Here is a 16,802-nt window from a genome sequence, read left to right as displayed (position 1 = left end):
GCTCATCTATTTCCATCTCTTTGGCATTTTCACTTGTACAGTGTGAGTACAGTGTCTGCACTGTCCCATCCTTACTAGAGAGGGATTATTGCAGGTCTCCTGATTCTGAATGGCTAGCTTCCCTGCGCTTGGCCATTGTTTAAGCCAGTCACCAGGGATTTGTGTATTCACAAGGAGCTGATAGTGTGAAGTAGAAGCCGTGATAAGTCCTTCAGAAGGATTGATCTGGAAGAGCTTTTAGCAGAGACATCCAGACAGACACAGGCCACAGGAGGTGTGAGGAGACAGAGTGGAGCAGGGAACTCTTGAGATCTTCCTGGTGGGTCTAGCTTGAGCCACAGTTTCAAGGGAGGGAGGAGGGTATTTAGCAGCTAGGAATGTAAGAGGGGTCCCATTGGAGTGTTGGGCCTAACACAAATGAGGACGCCGCACCCTTCGCTCAGCCCCGGGGAGCAAGTGGGCCCATCTAGTGGAGGCAGAGGCCAACTCCTTCCAGGCTGGGCTTTGCTCTCACTGCCTGCGAGGGCAGGGGTGTTGACGGTGGGAGTATTTCTTGGCTGTCTCTGCCAGCTGGAAGGCAGACTCAACACAAGGGCTGGGAAACATCCTTTATTGTGTCTAGATTCTCCACGTCTCTCCTACACTGGCTAACCAACTCCAAAACCATACGACCACTTCCTTTTTACTTTTCCCCATGGGAGGTTTTTTCTCCCTTGCACCTGACCTCCGAGAGGGCCTCTTCAATTTGCCTGCAGAGCTGACTGACTCTGGGCTCTGCAGAGCCAGGTGCTGTGGAGGCCCCAAATCTCCTGTCCCTCCACATGTAGTCATTACCACCTCTGTCATCCCTCTGGTGTGGTTCAGAGACCTGAGGCAGCCCAGTCAAAGCCTGTCTAAGGAATGTATTGGGCCCAGGAGTTGTGGTCAGCAGGATGGAGCCAGGGGATGAGTGTCAGCAAGCTGAGAGAAGACAGGGGAAAAGCTCCAAGGGCATAGTGAAAACAGAGAGGAGTGTAACAGAGTGCGACAGGGCCGGACTCTGTAAAAGGACCATAAAGATCTTTTCAGGGACATCCCTGGTGGTCCAGTGGTTAGGACTCCGTGCTTCCACTTCAGGGGGCACGGATTCGATCCCTGGTTGGGGAATTAAGATCCTGCGTGCTGTGCAGTGCGGCCAAAAAAAGATTTTTTCTTTCTCCCCAGTCTAGTCCTCTGGCCTCTTGTGGCTAATGTACTTAACCCCAGAGGCTTTCCCCATGGAGGCCCTGGCTGACATCTCTGTTCTCAAGTTCCTGGCTGGAGGAGTCCATAGGATTTGATTTATTTGACTTCCTGTCCCCAGTAAACGTCTGGGTTGCATCCTGATATGTGAAATGACTTCCTGCATTTAGAGTCTGTCACTGGTTCCTAGTCAAGCTGGGTTAGAACTAAATCCAGATCTAGATCTCCTTCCGTCTCAGCAGGGAGAAAGGGGAGTGTGGTAAAGAAGGCATTTCCTCTTTAAATCCTGTAATGACCGAAAGAGATTTAGAAAATGTATCAGAACTTAGATATTCTGATATCTTGCTCCTGGAAATAGAGAAACAGCATCTACAAATGAGCATGGTGGCCTGAATTAATGACATCCACAGCAAACCTTTTTCTAAGCCATTTGTGTCACTCTCCTTTACGTTTCCCAATTTTATATCACGTTGGCTAAATACTGAAAAGAGAAAGGGCAAGAAGCACCTACCCCTGTTTAAAAACAGTTAGTGTCTTAGAAACTTTATATTTGTAGACTGCCTTTGTCCACAATATTTTAAAATTTTTTCTACAAATTCTGTAGCAACGCTGAGTTAAATTGTGAGGTAGGTAAATGGAGGGAGGGAGAGTATCCCCGTGATTTAACATCATGTTGTCTTTTTTTCTCATTTTCCTAGATCTTCGAAAGAATTCTATTTATTTGGGCCATCCGACACCCTGCCAGTGGGTATGTCCAAGGAATTAATGACCTGGTCACTCCGTTCTTTGTCGTCTTCCTCTCAGAATATGTCGGTAAGAAGCATGAGTACCAAGTTGAACAAGCTATTGCTCTTTCTTATCTGTGGTCTGTTTGTTTTTCCCAAGAGTGCAGCCAGTGGGCACGTCTTGCTGAAAAAAAAGATAGTGGCTTTAGAATACACAGCTAAACCTCTTTTAACAGCAGCTGCAGCAGCAGCCAGGAATTTCTCTCTCGAGATGGTCGCAGATCTCACCTAAGAAGACCTTTGCCAAAGAATGACCAAATTGATATATTTATGTTCTGCCATAAACAGATGGTTTGATGGTTTGACTGAGGTTCCTTTTGGATTATTTTGAACTCGTCTCAAATGCAGGCCCTCATCTGTGAAAGCTGGAATTTTAGATTATACATTAGGCCTTCACACTTCAGTTCACATGCTGTATCTTAGGAGCAGGATGTGGACGTATAGAGCAGGAAAGGTGCCAGAATCCAGCTCACACTGGAGGTAATGGAATGGGCCAAGGAGAGCTCTGGGACCTTGGTTTCTCCTCCTCTTTCTTCACCTCTTACCCCACTGGGTTCTTGTCACTTTGAATAGAGTGATTCGCTGTCACGGCAGCAGTTAGGTTTTCTTACAGCTCCAGCCACCTGCTCCGGCCAGGCCTAAATCAGGCAGAGTCTTAAAAGGCATCGAGGATCCTCCACTTTTTTGGTTTCCTCAGTCACTTGTGCTTCAAGACTCATAGGGAAACCTATCTGTCGTGGCCTGGTGCTTTGTTCTCTTAGTCAAAGAGAAGTTCAGGTGGGAACAAGAACATTGAAAAGGATTTTAGAAAACTATCCGTCTACTCCCCTCATTTCACGGATGGATTGTGAGATTCCCTGCCTCCTTATTAGTGGCAGGGCTAGGACCAGAACCCTCTTCTTCAGACTCTGAGGGCGGTGGGTTATTCTTTTCATAGAAAGCCATTGCAGGGGGTAGGATGGTAATGAGAAGGGGACTGGAGTGGAGCCCCTTGGAGGGGGAGGGCATAAGAAATGTCTCACTTGATCCTTCCCATTCAGGTTTTCTGGTGGGACTCAAAGGCGTGGTGTTTTGGTCTTTCATGTGGCAGCCTTTTTAATTTTTCATTACTCAAAACGTAAGGCAACCTAATGATGCCATTCCCTGTTCCCCTTAAGTGACAGCAGCCAGGGCAGAACTGGGAGTAAGGGTGGAAGGTCACACTCTTGTCCACTCTGTCCAGTGACCCTAAGCAAAAGCATATAAATAAAGCTTTTGCTGGAGAACTTTCATTTTCCCCTCACATCAATAGGTCAGTTTTCAGAGGCACCTTAATTCTGTGTGGTTTAACTTTATTAAAGAGTGGTGCAGCTGGTCTGTTGGGATTTGGGGGTTGATTCTTGCAGTAGTACTTTTCTGAAATGGTATTCAAGGATGAGCCTAGGAAGGTATTAATCCATTCATTAATCTACATTTGAGGTCTGAACGCTGGCATTGCCAGTTTTTATGCCAATTAAGGGAAATCCTCAGCAGCTGCAGTTCTAATTGGATATTAACTATCTTGTTAGCTGTCATTTATATTTTGTACCAAATTTTCCTTTACCTTCTATAGGCGCCCATCCCATTGCTACCATCAGCCGCACCAAGCACTGTGCCTTTCTCTTTTGTTTTTTAATAAATTTATTTATTTATTTTTGGCTGCATTGGGTCTTTGTTGCTGTGCACGGGCTTTTTCTAGTTGCAGTGAGCAGGGGCTACTTTTCGTTGTGGTGCGTGGGCTTCTCATTGTGGTGGCTTCTCTTGTGGCGGAGCACGGGCTCTAGGCCTGTGGGCTTCAGTAGTTGTGGCTCATGGGCTCAGTAGTCGTGGTTCGAGGGCTCTAGAGCGCAGGCTCAGTAGTTGTGGCGCACGGGCTTAGTTGCTCTGCGACATGTGGGAGCTTCCCAGACCAGGGCTCAAACCTGTGTCCCCTGCATTGGCAGGCAGATTCTTAACCACTGCACCACCAGGGAAGTCCACTCTGCCTTTCTTTGATAGATATGACTGCATTCTGATCTGGGTGTTTGGTTTGTCAGTCTCACCTGCTGACCAGTGAAACCATTGCTGACCCACAGCGTTTACACAGTGAAGCATGGGCTTCTCTGCCCCTCCTCAGCAAGGAAGCCTTTCTCGGCAAGGCTGTACTCAGTTTCACCTCTGCAGCAGACTTCAGATGGGTATTTGGTACCTCCTCCTAGAACTAGGAAGGCGGGGCCCATTCTTTTTTTACAAAAACTTTTCAGTTTCAAGCATATGTACAAGTAGAAAAAATAATACCATAAATCCTTATATACCTGTCATGTAACTTCATAACTCTGTCCATTCTTCACCCACTCATCTTTGTGAGTAAGCAAATCTCACTGTCAAGCACCATATAATTTCATCCATAAATATTTCCATATGTACCTTTCGAAGATAATGATTAAAGAAACTCACAGCTGTAATGCAATTATTACATCTAAAAAGTTATAATAGGTCCTTAATATAATCTAATATATAACACTATTCAAATTTTCTTGATTCCCGTAAATATATTTAACAGTTTGTTTGAATCAGGGTTCAAATCAGGTCCACACATTCTACTAATTGGTTGATATGTCTCTTAAGTCTCTCTTAATCTATCAGTTCCCATCCATGTCTCTTTTCCTTAGGCGTTTGTACCTTTAACCCTTAGTTTTCCAGTTTTCAAACTAGGACTTGCCAGGCCAACCAGTAATATAACCCTGATTTTTTAAAGCACTTTACCATTTGCAAAGTACTTTGACTTACCTGATTTCATTTAGTAGCCCCCAATATCTCTTTAAGGTAGATGTATCAACCTTATTTTAAATGAGCTTTCCAAACTCAAACCTAGGTCTTTTGATATGACTGCATTCTGATCTGGGTGTTTGGTTTGTCAGTCTCACTTGCTGACCAGTGAAACCATTGCTGATTTCATTTAGTAGCCCCCAATATCTCCTTAAGGTAGATGTATCAACCTTTTTGTGTGTGTGTGTGTGTGTGTGTGTGTGTGTGTGTGTGGGTGGGTGTGGTATGCAGGCCTCTCACTGTCGTGGCCTCTCCCGTTGCGGAGCACAGGCTCTGGATGCGCAGGCTCAGCGGCCATGGCTCACGGGCCTAGCCGCTCTGCAGCATGTGGGATCTTCCCGGACCGGGGCACGAACCCGTGTCCCCTGCATCAGCAGGCGGACTCTCAACCACTTGCACCACCAGGGAAGCCCTGTATCAATCTATTTTAAATGAGCTTCCCAAACTCAAACCTAGGTCTTTGACCTAAATACTTGTGCTTTTTATAAGAATTGGTGGTATCTCAACTTAGAGGTAGCACCAACTTAGAGATTGGTGGTATCTCAACTTAGTGGCTCCCTCTTCTCCATTCCCTGCTCCAAAGCAGGCAGCACATTTCTTATTGCTCCTTTTCTTAAAAAAAAAAAAAAAAAAATACAGTAGAGGTACATACTCATTTTAAAAAATCAAGGACTTCCCCGGTGGCGCAGTGGTTAAGAATCCACCCGCCAATGCAGGGGACACGGGTTCGAGCCCTGGTCTGGGAAGATTCCACATGCTGCGGAGCAGCTAAGCCTGTGTGCCACAACTACTGAGCCTGCGCTCTAGAGCCCGTGAGCCACAACTACTGAACCCGCATGCCACAATTACTGAAGCCCGCGTGCCTAGAGCCTGTGCTCCGCAACGAAGAGAAGCCACTGCACTGAGAAGCCCGCACACCACAACAAAGAGCAGCCCTCGCTCGCCGCAACTAGAGAAAGCCCGCGCACAGCAACGAAGACCCAACGCAGCCAAAAATAAACAAATAATTAAATAAATTTATTAAAAACAATATAGAATTTTTATTACCTCACTGCTACCCGCCCCATCACCAGAGATAACTACTGTTGACCTCTTGGTGTGTATTTTTCCAGTCCTTTTCCTGTGTGCGGATAGAGCTGCATATATTATTTTTCTTTGTTGTATCCAGAAAACTGGGATCAAACTTATCCATACTTTTCTCTATCTTGCTTGTTTTCATTTACAAATATCTGGCCAGCTTTCCAAATTTGGACATATGGATCTACCTCATCACTTTCAGCAATTACTTTCATCAAATTTTACTATAGTAAACAATTCTTTTATAATAGGACATTTAAATAATCTACAATTTTTAGCTATTATAAAGAACATTTCAATGAGTATCCTTGTACATATTTTCTTATGCATTCGTGTTAAAATACATGTTTCCCTGAAAGAGAGCCCATAGAACGGAAATTACTAGTCCTAAAAGCATGCCAAATAGGTACCACTCCAAAATTACACTGTGAAAAGGTTTACAGCAGTTTATACTCCAACCACTAATGTTTGGGTGCACTCTTCACATCCTTAACAAAACTGGGTATTTTAGTCTAACTGTGTTTCACCAATTTGGCAAATAAACCATGGTTTGTCTTTCAATTTTTATTTCCACTTGCTCTTCAGTGAGGTGGTTTATCTTTTCTTTTGTGTATTAGCATTTGTTTCTTTTGTCATCTGCTTGTTCAGATCTTTCATCCAGTCTATGGCCATACCACCCTGAATGTGTCCGATCTCGTCTGATCTCGGAAGCTAAGCAGGGTTGGGCCTGGTTAGTACCTGGATGGGAGACCGCCTGGGAATACCGGGTGCTGTAGGCTTAAACGAAAAAAAATTCTTTTATCCAGTTTTATCGTTTTTTTAAAAATAACTTTATTTATTTATTTATTTATTTTTGGCTTCGTTGGGTCTTTGTTGCTGCACGCGGGCTTTCTCTAGTTGCGGCGATCGGGGGCTACTCTTCGTTGCGGTGTGTGGGCTTCTCATTGCGGTGGCTTCTCTTGTTGAGGAGCACGGGTTCTAGGTGCACAGGCTTCAGTAGTTGCAGCACATGGGCTCAGCAGTTGCCATGCCTGGACTCTAGGGCGTGTGGGCTTCGGTAGTTGTGGCACGTGGGCTCAGTAATTGTAGTTCGTGGGCTCTAGAGTGCAGGCTCAGTAGTTGTGGTGCACGGGCTTAGTCGCTCTGTGGCATGTGGGGTCTTCCCAGACCAAATCAAACCCATGTCCCCTGCATTGGCAGGCGGAGTTTTAACCATTGCACCACCAGGGAAGTCCTATCCAGTTTTTTCTATTGGACTGTTGGTCTTGTTTTGTAAGAGCTTTGTGCGGATTAGATATATTCATTTTTCATCTGCTATGTGTTAAAAATATTAGGTCAAACCACATGAAATTGCTAATATTCAACGATTTTTGCCGCATCCCTCCATGGGAATTTTTATATAGTTCAAGCTAATTCTTTTTTTTCCCTCCCAGACCATCATTTGTCTTTTCAAATTTGTTTATTGTGTCTCCTAATGTAGCACTTCCTAATTTTTATGTGGTCAAATCTGTCCGTTCGACAGGTATTTATTGAGCTCCTCCTATGTGCCAGAGGATAGAGTGACTAAGATAACAGATGTGGGCCCTGCCCTTACGGAGCCTCCCATCTAGTGCAGGGGTTAAGGGGCTCACAAAAAATTAAACAAGTCATTGCAAAGTGTGAGAAGGACATGAAGGAAATACCTCCTCCTTTATGGTTTTTAGATTCGGTATATTGCTTAGGAAGTCTTTCCCCACCCCAATATTATAAGAATATTCTTCCATGTGTTCTTCTAATATGTTTGTGGTTTTGATTTTACATTTAGCTTTTTAAATTCCATTAGTAATTTATTTTCCTGTACAGTGGGGGCTGAGATTTAAAGTTACTGTTCCAACTGGATAGTTCATTTTTTCAACACTATTTATAAATAGTACATCCTTTCTTCACTCATGTGAAATCCCTTTTCATAATATAATATAAATTTCTTTACTTATATGGTTTACTTATTTCTGTTCCATTTATCTCCATTTCTATGCATGTACCAACAGCTTGGATTTTTGACCTTTGTAGTGTGTTTTATTATTATTTCAGGGCCAGTCTCTTTCATCATCCTTTGGTAAAAATTGTCTTGGCTCTTCTTCCAGGTCAACTTTAGAATCAACTTGCCAAATTCAGGATGTAGGGAACCCTTCTGAATTTTTATTGGAGGTGCAGTAAATTTACAAATTAGTTTGTTGGGGTATTTTTTTCTTTTTTTGATAGCAGCTTTGTTGAGATGGCATTCATATACCATACAATTCACCCATTTAAAGTGTACAATTCAGTGGTTTTCAGTATATTTATAGAATTGTGTAACCATCAGCACAGTCAATTTTAGAATATTTTCATCAGCCCAAAAAGAAACCCTGTACCCCTTAGCCATCACTCCCAAGCCCTTGCACCCCCCCCTGTTCCTAGGCAACCATTAATCTACTCTCTGTCTCTATGGATTTGCCTTTTCTGGACATTTCATAAAAATGGTCATTCCTTTTCATGGTCAAATAAATATTCCATTGTATGAATATACCACATTTTATTTGTCTGTTCATCGGTTGCTGGGTATAAATTAAGCTTCAAAGAAACAAGGCATACAGACTTCCCTCCAGCCTCAAGGCCTTTCCTGAACATAGATTCAACATTGTTTGTGGCCTTCAAGAATAGTTCTCTTGTCTGAGTAATAATGCTGCTTTTCTTCCCTTCTCTAATAGTGCCATATCCTAGTAAGGCAGCTACTGTGAGAGGTGTGTTGTCATGACCTCTCTGATATGACTCTCCCTACCACAGGAGGCCTCAGGTATCCTTCACCCATGGAACAGGCCAGGCAGTTGCCCTCATCATCCCAGGCAGGTATCATCAGGCAGCCTTAGCCCACCGCCCCATCTTACTGAGCTGTAGCATGGAGGATGTGTCCTAGTAGAGCTGTGGGATCCACATGCCACCAGAACACTGTTTGGCCTCTCTCCTATCTCCTCCCCTGTCTCTTCTTTATTACTTTTATAAATTGGTACCTAAGCTGGCTTCATGCTTTGTGTCATGTTTGTTGTAAAATAGTTGAAAACGGGGGGAACCAGTGACTCTGCTCTGAGTTGCTAGAGGATTTTTCTGTAGCTGGCTTAGCCCCCCAGTAGCCTGTTTATCTGCTGAAACCAGCTGCTCACATAGAAGTGGGTCCTCTGTGGATAAGCCAGCTATGTCTGGGTCCAGAGGTGACAATGCTGGAGGGTCACCCCTGGGGAGATACAGTCTCTGGACTGTGACCCCTGAGATGGTGGAATGCCTTTAGACTCTCATCTCCAAAACCTTTTGGACTTAGATGACATTATTGATCTAGCTTGGAACATATTAAGGTCAAATGTAATCGATGATGTGGCCATCACCAAATTAAGCTGCGTAACAGCAACTGTTCAAGTGATGCAAATGAGGAAATTGTATAGAAAAGTGGGGCTCATGACATGTCCTGTTTTCAGAAGAAGAGTGGTGCCTGGTGATTTCTTTCGTTACAAAATGAAACACTGTCAAATAACTCTCCCTCTTCTCCTCTGCATGAAGTAGTACAGCAGGATTTTCATTTCAGGTTTTACTTAGAAGCATGACAGCAGTAGAACTCCCAGAAGGGAAGTCTTTCCCATACCTCTGACTCGTGTTCCCTGCATGACATTTACACTTAGATATGTCATAAATGACCAGTTAGGATTAGCTTGTCTGCACTGACAGGGAACCAATACCTTAAGCAGGAGAGAAAAGCTTACTTCTCTCACATTAAAAGTCAGGAGGTAAGTAGTCTGGGGCTCCATGGTATCAGGGATCCAGCCTCCTCTCTCTGTCGTCCTGCCATTCTCAGCGTGTGTTTTTGTACTCATGATCCAAGATAGCTGCTTGTGCTCTAGCCATCACATCTATATTCCAGCCAGTGTGGAGGGGGAAAGGAAGAAAGGCATACTCCTTCTGTTGAAGGACACTTCCCAAGTACATGACACTTGGTTTTGAATCTCTCTTGTCTGAACTTAGTCTTATGGCCATTCCCATCTGCAAGTGAGCCTGGAAAACACAGTCTGTATCCCAGGTGGCCAGTACCCTTATGGGTCCTTTCACCAAGGAGGAGTGGGTTATAGTTATTTATGTATAGTGACAATCTTTGCTATCCCTAGGCTCCTCAGACTCAGTGTTTGACTAACTCCTCTCCATACCCAGCCACCCTTTTCTCTCAGTTGCCAGCATTTCCGGTCACTTAAGTCAGAAATGCTAAGACTTGTTTGTAATTCTTTTTTCTCATTCTTTTTTTTTTTAAAGGAGATGTTGGGAGTAGGAGTTTATTAATTAATTAATTTATTTTTGCTGTGTTGGGTCTTCGTTTCTGTGCAAGGGCTTTCTCTAGTTGCGGCAAGCGGGAGCCACTCCTCATTGCAGTGCGCGGGCCTCTCACTATCCCAGCCTCTCCTGTTGCGGAGCACAGGCTCCAGACGCGCAGGCTCAGTAGTTGTGGCTCACGGGCCCAGTTGCTCCGCGGCATGTGGGATCCTCCCAGACCAGGGCTCAAACCCGTGTCCCCCGCATTAGCAGGCAGACTCTCAACCACTGCGTCACCAGGGAAGCCCTTTTTTCTCATTCTTGCATATCCAATCAGTTACAGAGCTCTGATGATTTCATGTCCTAAATATTTCTTGAATCTGCTTCCCCCTCTATTCCTCCTGTGACTACCCTAGCTTAGCCCTGGATTGCTGAAATGGCCAAGTGTGTTTTCCCATCTCTGGTTTTTGTCCCGTTCTTCCCATCTTTCACACCATTTAAACACAGACTTGTCAGTGCAGCTCCTTTGCTTAAAACCCTTCATTAGCGTCCTATCACCTACAGTTAAAATGTCCACATTCTCAGGAGTTCCCTGGTGCCCTAGTGGTTAGGATTCTGGGCTTTCACTGCCATGGCCCGGGTTCAATCCCTGGTCGGGGAACTGAGATCCTGCAAGCCACACAGCACAGCCAAAAAAAAAAGTCCAGATTCTCTAGCTTGTGCAAGGCCCTGTGTGCTCTACCTCCTGCCTCACCTCTTAAACTCAGAAATCCAAAATTGACAGTTTTAATCTAAAGCCTTGTCCTGTACCACCTCTTTATCCCCTGGGCTAGTCCTTTTGCATCCTTTAAGACACCCCTACTTCCTGGAAGCCTGCCCTGAGACTTCTTCCCTACCCCCACCACCCCAGTGGTACTCTTTCCATAACCCTGTGCATTTCCCCTTTGTAGGACTTTACCACACCAATTATTGTGTTTCCCTCCTACCCTCTCCCACCAGACTGTATGGTTCTTTGAGGCCAGAGACTATTTTAAACATATTTATATTCCCAGTGCTTTTATTTTGGTGTCCAAAATAGGCATTCCATACATGTCTAGATGAATGAAAGAATGAAAATTTCATAACGTTGCTAGATATTCAGGAAATAGTGCAGCTTTGCTGGGCTTGGCCACTGGAGGGCAGTGAATTACAGTATTCTGCTACTATGCTGAGATAGTCAAAAGTTCTCTCTCGTAAGGGATGGAGATGGAGTTCCATCACTCATTCAGCAAATACTTATTGAGGAACTACACCGTGCCAGGCGCTGCTCTAGGCACTGGGGATACGACCATAAACAAAGTGGACGAAAATCCCTGCCTTTCACTTCTAGGTATTTATACAAGGAAAATGAAAGCGTATAGTACCCCAAAGCCTGCATAGGAATATTCATAACAACTGTATTAATATAGACAAAAATTGGAAACAACCCAAATATCTGTTAATAGGAGAATGGATAGTCACACAATGGAATATTACTCAGCCATAAAAAAGAATGAACTACTGATAAAAGCAAGAACATGGAAGAAATCATCTCAAAAACCATTATGTTGAACAAAAGAAGCCAGATACCGAAAAAGTACACATTGTATGTATGATTCCATTTAAATGGAGTTCATAAATAATCTACAGTGATAGAAATCAGAACGATGGTCGACTCTTGGTGGGACATTGATTAGGAAGAGGCAAGAAGAGACTTTATAGGGTGTTGGAAATGTTCTCTCTTTGGACTGGGGCACTTTTTTTTTTTTTTGCTGTACGCGGGCCTCTCACTGTTGTGGCCTCTCCCGTTGCGGAGCACAGGCTCCGGACGCGCAGGCTCAGCGGCCATGGCTCACGGGCCCAGCCGCTCCGCGGCATGTGGGATCTTGCCGGACCGGGGCACGAACCCGTGTCCCCTGCATCGGCAGGCGGACTCTCAACCACTGCGCCACCAGGGAAGCCCTGGGGCACTTTTCTACACGGATGTATACATGTGTCAAAACAGAACCGTGAGCTTATGTGTAGTCTAATGTATGTAAATTATATGTAAAACTAAATCTCTTCCACTGAGTGTAAATTCTGATGAGCAGAAACTGACAATAAATAGAAAAATCAGTAAGGTATTTGTCACCTCGACCGAGCTAAGTGCTACGCAGGAGAACAGAGGAGGAAAGAAGGACACAGTTGTGCCCTGTTGGCAAGAGTGGGAACAGGAGCAGGTTTTAATCAGGGTAGTGAGCTGGGGTCACACTGAGAAGACGATGTTTGAGCAAAGTCCTGAAGGAGGAGAGGGGGTGAACCATGCAGTTAATTTTTGGTAGTTAACACTCAGATTTTCAGAGGAAAGGAGTTGTTGTTAATAACTCCCCACATGCCCAGGTACCGTGGCCCCTGTTGCCGTGTCTTGCTCCTGGGCTGCTGTGGATTATACTCCAGCTCCGTGCTCTTAGATCCTGGGAGGCTTCATTGTCCATCTCACACCCGACTCTGCCCTGCCGATCCTGTTCCTCCCCACCTGGCAAGGTGTGGAGGCCAAAGATGAATCTGGACAGACTTCCGTAGTCTTTCATTGTCTTAAGAGGACGTTCCTTTTATTCCTTTTAAAATGTAAATTTCGTATTGAAGTATAACATACACTTTTTAAAGTACATATGTCATTACATGCACAGCTCAATAAATTTCCCCTAAATAACCAGCACCCAAGTGGAACATTTCCAGCGCTGCAGAAGTTCCCTTGTGTTCCCTTCCAGGCCCTCCCCTCGCCCCCACAAGGGTAACTATTTTACTGACTTCTAACACCTCGATTAGTTTTGCCTGTCTCTAAACTTTATATAAATTGAATCATAGAGTAAGGATATCCCTTTGCATTTTCATGCTACTGGTTTGGAGGGAACTGGGAGTGAGACCGATGCTGAATTTTTAGCGCTCACCCTGTTTGGAACTTTACCCCTTTCTTCAAGGTGCCTCCTGGCCCCGTCTTCATAGATGCAGCAGCCTCATATGTGATAGTTGAGACATATGAGACTCTTTCCAGCAACAGACATGTATGTGGAGACGCCCAGTCAGAGTGCTGAGCTGAGCTGCTTTCAGCGGACAGTTGAGAGCAATGTGAGCATTTGGTGGGATGTCCAGTGCTGGATTTTCTCCCCTGTAGGAGGTAAGCTCTCCAAGGGCGAGTTGTAGCTTGTCATCTCCGGCACTATAGGGCCCGGCCTGCTCTCTCCCTGGTGGTAAACCAAGTGACACATGCATGCTCACTTGCTCTCTCTCTCATCTGACCCCCCCAAAAATGAGAAATTATAACAGAGGAGAAATTGAGGTAGCCAACATAGTCAAGATGTTTGAGCCTAGATGAGGAGCCTCTGGCACAGGGGACCTTGGACTCCCTACAGCCTGTTGACATACACAGTGTCTTGGTGACATGCTGCCTGGCTCTGTGGGTAGTCTTTGGACAGGTCCTAGAAGGTGAAGTGTGTGCTGGACCTGGCCCCTCCCTTGCCCCATAACCTGAATACTCATATAGTTCAGGTTCATGTAATCTGAGGTCATAGCCAGCAGTCACTTGTGTTTGTTAAATAAAAGTAAAAGTAATCCAGGAACCTCAGGAAAGTAGAGACAGTTTAGTGATATGGTTTTTTTTTTTGCGGTACGCAGGCCTCTCACTGCCGTGGCCTCTCCCATTGTGGAGCACAGGCTCCGGACGCGTCGGCTCAGCGGCCATGGCTCACGGGCCCAGCCGCTCCGCGGCATGTGGGATCTTCCCGGACCGGGGCACGAACCCGTGTCCCCTTCATCAGCAGGCGGACTCTCAACCACTGCGCCACCAGGGAAGCCCCTATGTTGGTTTTTAAAATTAATTTTAGCCAGGCTGCCCCACGCTGAGTAGTGGACAGCCAGAGATCATTTTGAGTTAATATTTACCTTTTAGTCACTGCCTTGATTGACAGGCACAGCGTCGGGAAGGGCTCCATGGTCAGCTGCTTCTCTGTGTCTTGAAAACAGCACGTCTCCTCTCACTCAGTCTGGAATACGGTCCTCATGAAGCAGAAAAGCCCGGCATGGGTCTCTGCTCTTTAGGAACCTCAGAAGAAGTCTTTCCTCTAACCTCCTCCCTGTCCTCAATGCCCTTTCTTTGTTAGGTGGTTTGACTTTTCTGGGTTTAACCAAGGGGCCCCTCTGCCTTTTTTTTTTTTTTTTTAAATATTTATTTATTTATTTGGCTGCGTTGGGTCTTCGCTGCTGCGCAGGCTTTCTCTAGTTGGCGGCGAGTGGGGGCTACTCTTCTTTGCGGTGCGCGGGCTTCTTATTGCGGTGGCTTCTCGTTGCGGAGCACGGGCTCTAGGCATGTGGGCCTCAGTAGTTGTGGCACGTGGGCTCAGTAGTTGTGGCTTGCAGGCTCTAGAGTGCAGGCTCAGTAGTAGTGGTGCATGGGCTTAGTTGCTCCACGGCATGTGGGATCTTCCTGGACCAGCGATCGAACCCACGTCCCCTGCATTGGCAGGCGGATTCTTAACCACTGCACCACCAGGGAAGTCCTGGGGCCCCTCTACTTTGTACATGCTCAGCTGTGGTGGCCTTGTCTCAGCTGCTGCTATCAAATACTTGACTGAAAATACCAGATGAGTAACACCCAACAATAAGTTTCTATAGCACTTGAACCTCTTAAAAATTATTACATACAGGTGACCAGATGAATTCCGTGACACTTTTCTTAAAACTGTGTTTCTTTTTCTTTTTTTTTAATATATATATATTTTTAACTTTTTATTTTTGGCTGCGTTGGGTCTTCGCTGCTGCACAGGCTTTCTTCTAGTTGCGGTGAGTGGGGGGCTACTCTTCGTGGCGGTGCGCGGGCTTCTCGTTGCGGTGGCTTCTCCTGTTGCAGAGCACGGGCTCTAGGCGCACGGGCTTCAGTAGTTGTGGCGTGCAGGCTCAGTAGTTGTGGCTCACAGGCTCTAGAACACAGGCTCAGTAGCTGTGGCGCACGGGCTTAATTGCTCCACGGCATGTGGGATCTTCCCGGACCAGGGCTCAAACCCATGTCCCATGGCTTGGCAGGCAGATTCTTAATCACTGCGCCACCAGGGAAGCCCCAAACTGTGTTTTTCTGGATGAAATGTTTAACTTTTATTTTATGAAGTTCTTTAGATGTATAGCTGAAAAGATTTTTTTTTTCTTTTCTCAATCAGTTTACTTTTGTGATCAGAAAATATTATGTAAGGTATTCTTGTGAGTCCAGTTTAAAAAAAAAAAAAGAGAGGCATCAGGTAAGCCAGAGGCTTTGGAAAATAGAAGGGCCGTCTGTAGTCTGATGCCTTGAATCCTCTCATGCCTGCCAGTCAGGCTGATTAATTCTGACCCAACAGATGACAAAATCTAGAAATTGCCTTGCGATCACAGATGGTTCCTGGGAAATGCCTAAAGCAGTTAATGGACAAGTTAACTCTTGTCAGTTTAAGCAAAAGCCGTTCTTCCCGAAGCCGTAGGGGAGTGTTTGAGGCATAGGTGAGGCTGATTTTAGGCCTGAGATCTGGAGTTCTCAGAAAAATAAATACTTGACTGGGGCTACCACTCAGGTGGGACATTTTATCAGCTAATAATGCTGGGCTTGACAGCATGTTCTTGTCAAGCCCGGAATGGGCAATTTGATTTTTATAAAGAACTTTTGGGTTTCCTCTTTTTGGATGCTTTGCATCTTAAAACAGCCATAAAATATCCCTTAAAATCTCATTCCCTCCCGTCTGAGTCCTGGCGGCTGAACGCTGCATAATGACAACCAGAGACGCTGCCCTCATTGGAGACTGTGTTGCTGGCATGGTTTCCCGTTCCTCTTCAATTATATGTTGAATTTTCTCAAGTGGGACGTTTAATGATCCTTCTGAACAGACTGTTTATGCTGAATGAAGCCCTTCAGAGAGCATTTGGGCCTCCCTTTCTCTGCTGCTTTTTGATGGTGCACTCAGCTCACAGTTTTTGACTGAATGTGTGAATTTTATCCTCTCAGCAGCCAGAACTAAACTCTCCTCCCACTCTCTGAAATGCTGTGAGCTCTCCCGCTGACTGTGAAAGCCATGGGCTAACACGCAGGCCAGGCGTAAGGGCAGAACATGGGGAAACAACAACCCCCAACTCGAGGCCCCAAGAGAGGGTTCAGCATCCTGTCTGGTCCCTTTTCCCCCTGGACAGCTAAAGGTTTGGAACTAGCACAGTTACTGAGAGCTGTATCTTACCACCTTAAACCTCATGTTCAGTTTTCTTCCTTGAGACCAGAAGGTGGAAATGGAAAGCTTTGAAAATTGACTTTTATTTTTTAGGTACGTTTGGAATTAGGTTAGGTTTGGCTGCGAATAACAGAGATCTAAAATAACAGTGGCTTAAACAAGGTAGAAGTTTATTTGTTCCTCATATAATAGCAATAATACTAGCTAACATTTGCATAATGCTTATTTTATGACAGGCATTGTTAGCACTTTTCGTGTATTGACTTGTTTAATCCTTACAATGTGCATTGACATTGGTAGGATGTTACCACCTTAACAGATGAGGCGTTGAGGCACGGAAGGTAAAGTC

The 16,802-nt window shown here is 45.1% G+C and overlaps 1 protein-coding gene and 1 non-coding gene across 2 annotated transcripts in view; both read left to right on the top strand.

The window, feature by feature from the left end:
* The window catches only part of TBC1D22B (TBC1 domain family member 22B), a 64,944-nt gene that overhangs the window by 28,639 nt on the left and 19,503 nt on the right, over positions 1-16,802 (top strand). Inside the window, exon 8 of the mRNA XM_067753129.1 lies at positions 1,920-2,034. Within this exon, the coding sequence (XP_067609230.1) occupies positions 1,920-2,034 (115 nt within the window). The remainder of the gene's footprint in view (positions 1-1,919; positions 2,035-16,802) is intronic.
* Positions 6,570-6,688, top strand: LOC137233157 (5S ribosomal RNA). The gene has a single exon (XR_010947327.1). It is a non-coding gene; the product is annotated as a 5S ribosomal RNA (ribosomal RNA).

This window comes from Pseudorca crassidens, chromosome 10 (genome assembly GCF_039906515.1).
Source record: "Pseudorca crassidens isolate mPseCra1 chromosome 10, mPseCra1.hap1, whole genome shotgun sequence".
Taxonomy (NCBI): domain Eukaryota; kingdom Metazoa; phylum Chordata; class Mammalia; order Artiodactyla; family Delphinidae; genus Pseudorca; species Pseudorca crassidens.
Note: the sequence above shows the minus strand (reverse complement) of the source record. Positions and strands in the feature narration are given on the sequence as shown.